The following is an 8,157-nucleotide window of genomic DNA, read 5'->3' on the forward strand; positions in this document are numbered from 1 at the left end:
GCGTTTTCGGAGACTGAAACCGCTATTTTTTGAAACCGGGTCCCAAGGTGGATAAATCTGAAAACGCCGCCCTTGCGTTTTCGTGTGTACGGCCAATCCGTACATTTTGTGAAACGATGATGTCATCACATCACGTGTCGGCTGCGTCACACGCAACAGCAACAACAATAATGGCGGACTACATGATTGTGTTTGTGCTGCAGAAGCTACTAAGCTTATTAGCTTTATTACAGCAAAATCTATTGCTTCTATGCAATTGTGTTGAGCAACAAGCAACCATGGACAACACCATACGCCACATGCTCTTAGATCCACCGCGGAAGACAACCAGGAGAGCAACCAGGAGAAAATTTTGGATAAGACCAGGTAGAACTAGCAGTTGGTGGGACAACTTTGTCAATGGCGTTGTTGTGGAAGATGAATGGAGGGAGAATTTCCGCATGTCCAAAGCATCTCTCGTCGCCCTGAGCGAGGAGCTCAGTCCGTATATTGAAGGGCAAACAACAAACATGAGGGCACCAATTACTACACTCAAAAGGGTTGCGTTAACTCTGTATTATTTGAGCGACGAGGGACGGCTAAGGAAGACTGCTAACGCCTTCGGCGTGTCGCGACAGGCTGTGTCTGTTGTTGTCAGGCAAACATGCAAAGCGATCGCTGTCCACCTGGGTCCAAAGTACATCAAGTTGCCTTTTACGGAGTCCGAGGCCGAGGATCTGGTTTTGCGTTTCCATCGTGCTCATGGCATGCCACAGTGTTTGGGAGCGGTCGACGGCACACACATAGAAATCAAGCAGCCGTCTGCCAACTCGATGGACTACATCAACAGGAAAGGCAAACATTCTCTCAATGTACAGGCGGTCTGTGATTATAAGTACAGATTTATGGATGTTGTGATAAAGTGGCCCGGGAGTGTACACGATGCAAGGATTTTTGCTAATTCAAAGCTCAACCTGTACTTTAAGACTGGCCAGATCCCTCCTCTGAAAAAACAAATTGTGGACAACGAGGAGGACATACCAATTTATCTTCTTGGTGACCCAGCCTACCCTCTACTGCCTTACTTGATGAAGGAATATGCAAACGGTGGCTCCACACCTCAAGAACAGTACTTTGGGCTAAGTTTGTGTAGGGCACGGATGGTCATTGAGTGTGCTTTTGGTCGTCTCAAAGCCAGATTTGCTGCACTGAAAAGGCCTATGGACATCAACTTGCAGGACCTGCCCTTTGTCATTTACGCCTGCTTTGTTCTCCACAATTTTTGTGAAAACTGTAAGGAGACTGTGGCTGAACACACGGTGTTGGGAACGATGCAAGGTGATAAAGACTTACAGCCTCCTACACAATGCAACAACTACCTCACAGACTGTAATGAGGGAGAAGGAAAGAGAGTGAGGAGAGTACTCACAAAGTACCTTGACCCTTAGAAATACTGGCCATCAAGTTTTTTTTTTTTCTATTTTGTTCAAATTTTAAGTATTTACCTTTGGAAAATGTACTAATGATTATTTTGATAGTGTTGTGTTGAATATGTCTTGTGAAAATAAATGACTGCAAAAATTCCAGAACTTTTTTTTTATTGGAAAATAAATATTTAGGTCAAAGAACCATTTTTAAAAAACAGGTAATATTGAACAGGTATAAAGTGCAACAGTACACAAAAAATAAATATAACTATATAATAAAATAACTATGTACAACATGTCAAATATAACAGGTAAAATTACACAAAACATGTCAAACTATAAAGTGCAACCGTGCACAAACCTGAAGTGCAGTGCAAACAATATAAAAACAAGAATTATATAGTGCAACAGGGCACAAAACACAATAACTATATACAACATGTCAACCACAACAGGTCAAACTGTATAAAGTGCAACCGTGCACAGAAATGAAGTGCAGTGCAAACAATGTAAAATCAAGAATTATATAGTGCAACAGGGCAGTTACTCTGTGTCATCTTGCAGCAGTGCACGTCTGTACGAAAATGATGTTTGCTGATGTGGGGTGACATGTGGTGTAGGTGTATAACATTCAGGGTGGTACTGCCGAGGTTGGTTTGCTGGTTCATCGGTCCGAGGTGTGTGCAGGAAGGCTGGTGTAGTAGGGTGTGGTGCTGTGTTCATGAATGATGGTGGGTGCCCTTGGAATTGACCACTGCTGCTGTGGGGGAGTGTAAATTGCCGTTGGAATAACACTTCCCTCATAAAGGAAAAACCCTCCTGAATGGTGCTGGTAATGTTAGCAATGTTTGTATTTATCTGCAGCATGTTGTCGGAGTTGCGTCTAGAAGAGTCCTCCATCAACTCCAACATCCTCCTCTTTATTTTAAGGTCCTCCTCTGCCGGATCGGTGGGAACCTTCCTCTTCAGCCTGTCTCCTCTATGGCTGTTCAACTTTGCCTTAAATATAGCAGACAAATTTTGCATTATTACTACGCAAAATAAGTTCAGAAAAGCTATGTGAATAATGCACTAAACCAACACACCACCAACACATTATTTTACTTAGTGGGCACCTACACAAAGAACATGCATCTATCCTAACTACACTGAAAAAAAAATAATTAATTGAATTTACTAAATGTTATGGTAAGTGGTTCCACACAATTGATTTTAGCTACATTAAACAAATGCATTAAATTGAACTAAAATTAAAGGAATAGTTCACACCTCAAAGTTGAAAATTGTATCATCATTTACTCACCCTCATGTTGTTTTAAACCTGTATGAATTTCTTACTTCTGCTGAACACAAAGAAAGTTATTTTGAAGAATGTCGGTAACCAGACAGTTGTTGGTGTTGGTACCCAATGACTTCCATAACTGTTTGGTTACCGACATTCTTCAAAATAACTTTCTTTGTGTTCAGCAGAAGTAAGAAATTCATACAGGTTTGAAACAACATGAGGGTGAGTAAATGATGATACAATTTTCAACTTTGAGGTGAACTATTGCTTTAAGTTCCACTCGCTAAGCTTGAAATCATAAACCTGGAGCAAATTTTACCTGGAGCAAATCCCGGCGCTGCTTTACAACCGCAGATGGAAGACAGTCGAGGGATTCAGTGGAGTTTGGAGAATCGGAAGGCAGCTCCACTGTCGATGTCGACGACTCTTCCAGGTCACCCGTCTCGATGCCGGTGTCGATGGAGCGTGTAGCAGGCGACCCACGCCAGATCTCCTCGCAAAGCTCATAAAATATGAGTACAACCCGTCCTTGACCACTTCGACGCCCTGTGTCAACCGCATGCCTGTATTTGCTGCGTATATTTTTCGAACTTTGCGGTGACTTGGGCTTTTGAGACCATGCTAGCATCGTGAGGGAAATCCTTATCGGTTAGCTCCCTCGGATACTGTGCCTGAAACGCGTCCGTTATATCACAATATTTAGAGTGACAGGACTCCCAGTCAACGTTTTCTTGGAGCTTAGTAGACTTGTAGTCGAGTGTGACTCTAAGTAGTAGTTCGACTTCGTCGTCAGTCCATACGAAAGACTCCACTCTTGCTCTTGCTCTTGAAGTTGTTGCGTTCGCCATCTTCGTCTTCTTCTTCTTGGTTCGATTACAGCGCGCAAGGTTATGCGCATGCTCAAAGTCTTCTTCTCCGTGTATAGTGTATATCTGTGGCAAAATTACAGCGCCCCATACTGGTCTGGCATATATATTACACCGTTTTAAGTCCGTTTCAGTGTTTTCGTGTGTACGCAGATATTTCTTGAGACGACGCCGTGTTTACGGAATTTTTTTTTAGAACGAGGAAAAAAAATGATCGGATAGGGAACGCACCGGCTTCGTGTGGACATAGCCTCAATCGCTCAGGTAAAGTCAATGTACGACCCATTGAAAACATGTAAAAAATGTGAACCGACAACACAGTTTTTCGGTCACACAACAAGCCTGTTATTCCTGCTTTTGTCAAAGAGGTTTCCTGTAATAGACACTTTGTGCAGAAATTAAAGTTAAACAGGAGAAATTTGTGTGTAGGGCACAAATCGTCTGTCTCTCTCTCGTCCACTCTCTCCCGCGGCCTCCCGCCGCGGGAGAGAGTGGACGAGAGAGAGACAGACGAGAGAGAGACAGACGAGAGAGGCAGCTGGGCTGTTCACCTCGGCTTCAGATTGGGAGCTTCAAGGCGATCTGGGGTGGCAGCTCAAGTTCCCAGTCCACATCGTGGCAACTGCATTGAGACCTCACATTCTGGGCTGCCGATGGGACATTTTGTGTAACAATGAACAAGCAACACGTGTCACTGAAAAACTGGACATGTTCACCATTCTTATTAGCTCTGTGTATGTGTGTTCTGTTTGCCTTTGGCCATATAACATAGGCTACAACATATTCAAGACTACTAGTCAAGTCAAAATCCCACAGGAGATTACCATTACAATTTTAGTGCAGGATGTGATGCACGTACGGGATATCCTGGCCAGGGGCCGTATTCACAAAGCATTTTATCTTACCACTAGGAGTACTCCTAAATCGCACTAAAAGATTTTAGCTAGGAGTTTTCCCTTTCAGACCTACTCTTAGTAAAGAAAAATGACAACTCCTAAACTAAGAGTGAGTCTCCGTTGCTATGGATGACGTCATTACTCATGCACGAGCTTGACTGAAGTGACCACCTTGATTGGCTGATTGTAACGCGGGAATGATTCCAAACACCTCCCCTATGATGATGAGTGATGAGTGACAGGTCTGAGAATGCGTGCGCTACACAAGTAGTGTGAAGGACGGAAGATGATGACTAACTGAATAAATAGCCTACAGTAAATGAATAAAGAGTAAGGCAAAACAAATAGCCTAGTAGCCTAATGAAACATATGGATTGATGCAATATCTTTGCAACATTATTGAATTAATCTGTCACTATATGCCTCTGCCTACGTTTGCAAAGAGAAGAACATTTTAATTTGATTCACAATGAAACGTTACAATTAGTTAACATGCAATGATAAGCTGTCCCAGGCTTAGGTGCTACTTTTAGGGCTAAAATGCTTCGTGAATTACTCATAGTCAAAAAAATGAGGAGTCCTAAAGTTACGAGTGACACGCCCATTATTTTTAGGAGTTGCTCCTAAATTCGCCAGTTAAGAGCGACTTTTAGCCTTAAAATTCTTTGTGAATACGGCCCCAGAACAAGTGACAGGTTGTAACGGTCACCAGCTGGAGTGCCCTTGAGAGCCACCACAGGGCACTCCACACCAGACTATTGTCACTCTCACAAACTACATTTCCCATAACTCTCTGTCCGGACTCATCATCATTGATTGCATTCACCTGTATCTCATTACCCTGTTAGTCTCAGCCTATTCATACCTTGTACACTCATTCATTCCCTGCGAAGTTTTGTATGTTGTTGCACTGCATTTCTGAGCATTCTCCCTGGTTTCATGTCTCTTGGTTTTTTGGATTTCTTGCCCTGTTCCCTGGATTACTTTTTTGCCTCTGACCCCTGCCTGTTTTGTTTGTTTGTTTGTTTGTTTGTTTCTACAGACTGCCTGCCTGTGTTTGACCTATTGCCTGTTCTTTGGATTACGCCTTAAATAAAAGCTGTGTTTGGCTCTTAACCTTCGTGTCTCTGAGCAGTTTGTGACACAGGCGAAGAAGAGACAGGTACAAGAAAAATACGCACACTTTATACACACACACACACACACACACACACATATATATATATATATGGTCATGTTTTAGTTTAAATTTCCAATAACACTAGCACTCCACTTTACTTAGTGTATGAGGCTGATGGTGGAAGGGAGAGACAGAGAGATATTAGGGAAAATGAAGAGAAGGAAAAGGGAAGTGAGGAGATACAGTTCAAGAGAAAGTCTTTAATTATTTTACACGGCCCCAGCCTAAGGATTTAGACCAATAAATGTAATTTAGGAAAAAATAGGGTTGTTCGTATTTCTAAATTTTATATGGGTGCATTGGACAGCCTGGATGGGCGTAGGATTTCCCGGCCTGAAATTGTATCCCAGTCCGGCCCTGAGGATCAGACTGTGATCCGGACGGGAGAGCCCTGCGGGGCTTGGTAAGCAGCGAGATTCATGAGGATGAGAGAGTTTGGTGGGCTTGTCTGATGTGGAAGAGGTTTGCTGTGTGGGGCAGAAAGGTCCATTATGATGCGTTTTTTGCCTGAGAATTTCCTGGTGGCTATTCCTGTAAGATTTATTCTGAAAAGTTTGTAGGGTGGGGAATGGAAAGGACCGATCACGAAGCCGGAATCGGCTTCTTTTTAATGAGGCCCTCTGCTGAGTCTGGCTGGGCTGAGGCTGACTGTAGATTGTCACAGATTAAACTGGACTTTGGTTGGCTTACCAAGCCTGGATCGACACCTTCTTTCAAACCTGAAACAAGCTAATGTGTAAAGTTTCTGTCCGGATGGTTTTTGTAGGAAATGATGATAGGGGAAGAGAGATACTTTTTGAGATTTTGATTTGCTGAATTTGATGGGCATGAGCTCCGCCACAATAACTGCAAATGTGAAGAAAGCGGCAACGTTGTCTAACACATAACTTTAAAGTAATTAAAGTTGTTACACACTTGATTCCTTGAGTTGAAACTGATGGGCTGAATGCTGCGTTCGCTCCTGGAACGGGGGACGTATGATGTGGACTTGGGCGCTTGCGGTTCTGGAAGGGTTGGGGAATCCGGTGTTTCTTGGGGACAAGATGAAGTTGTGTGAGTAGTCGATCTGCAAACGGCGCAGGAGAGACTTCGACAGCCCAGGAACTCTTTGGTGTAAAGTTCGAGGTCGAGAGCCCCCCAATATGGGCACTGACTCCAGTGAGTGATGCAAGGAGCACAGTTTGCGGGAAAAAGTTTATGGTATGTGTAAAAGTGACAAAAGAGAGGCTGAGTTCAGCTATGATGGAGAGATATTCGTTTAGCTCTTTACGTCTTGTGGAAGAGACGACACATATGACTTCTGTTGATCTGCTGAAAGCTAGTGTGAGTACTCGTTTGGTAGTGGGGATGGAGTCTTTAAGGTGTATGGTTATGGGACCGAATTCGGATTAGAGAGCAAAGTTGAGAAGATACTGGTGGAGGTTCCTGGGCTACTGTACTTCTTGGCTAGAATGAGTTACAGGTGGAAAAGAGTTGAAAATAGGAGGAAAAGAAAAAGATTGCAGTGGCATCCTCAGATGTGAAAGTTGGGCAAGAGAGTGGCTGGAGTGGAGGTGATCTTGCTGAAGTGTCTGCCTCCTGACCAGTGTAGGTTGCAGAGGAATGAGAAATAGGAAGAAAAGAAAAAAGTGGGACTGACTGCGGAGGCATCCTCACACTGTGGTCTTTGCCAGACGGAGAGGGAAAAGGTAGGGGGATGGAATATTAAGCGGAGGCAGTCTCACGCCGGATTATACCGCTTTGTGGGAATTGAGATGAACAGTAGAAACAGAGGGAAAATAAATTGATTGAAAAGGGATTACCTGGAGGATCTGGAGCCTTGACAAGCAGCGTGAGAATTATTTGGAGCGGGATTTGCTGCGGGATTATGTTCGGCGGCCTCTGTTTCTGCCCGAGCCGAGACGGGAGCGGACGTGGAAGAACGAGCGGTCGTTATGAGAGACTATTCTGATGAGGTGAGGAGGAACGAAGGGCCGAGGAGCGTTGAGTAGGGTTTTGTGGTGAAGGTATAGGAGGGCTGGGGGTGTTGTTTGGATACTGGAATTAGCTAGTGAGTGCTTGACAGAGGCTGTTTACGGACCATTTTGAAATAGTGGTCTACAGGGGTCTACAGGTAGGTAGAGATGAAGTCTGAGGAGGAGAAGAAGGAGAACGAGAGACAGAGGAAGCTGACGGTCTTGAAGGAGGAAGAGAATGCGATCTTCTTGACCGCGGCTCGTACGAGTGCTTCAGCTGACGGTGGATAACGATCCGAGGTGAACAACCTGGTCTGGGTGGAGGATGAAGAGCTGCCGTCTCTGGGACGCTGGAGAGTTTGTCATCTGACGGGAATAGCTGGAGCTCCGGAAGATCCCACATGTTTCGGTAATGGAAACTTCCGGATGACGCCAGAACAGCTGATGCCGGAGCAAGGTGAGCGGTTAATTGAGTTAATTGAAAGATTAGATGGGTTCACTCTTCCCGAAATTACCTTGTGAACTTCACATAAAATATGACTCATGTCCTTGCCATTTTTCATTTTCAT

At 44.1% G+C, this 8,157-nt stretch overlaps 1 protein-coding gene across 1 annotated transcript; it reads left to right on the forward strand.

The window, feature by feature from the left end:
- Positions 1 to 278: 278 nt before the first annotated feature.
- On the forward strand, positions 279 to 1,427 carry LOC308691870 (putative nuclease HARBI1; the record flags this gene model as incomplete). Its single annotated transcript, XM_081367431.1, has 1 exon — positions 279 to 1,427. The coding sequence occupies one exon, from the start codon at positions 279 to 281 to the stop codon at positions 1,425 to 1,427; it is 1,149 nt and encodes a 382-aa protein (XP_081223557.1).
- Positions 1,428 to 8,157: the final 6,730 nt, after the last annotated feature.

Source organism: Scardinius erythrophthalmus, assembly GCF_964197995.2.
Source record: "Scardinius erythrophthalmus genome assembly, chromosome: 6".
Lineage (NCBI taxonomy): Eukaryota > Metazoa > Chordata > Actinopteri > Cypriniformes > Leuciscidae > Scardinius > Scardinius erythrophthalmus.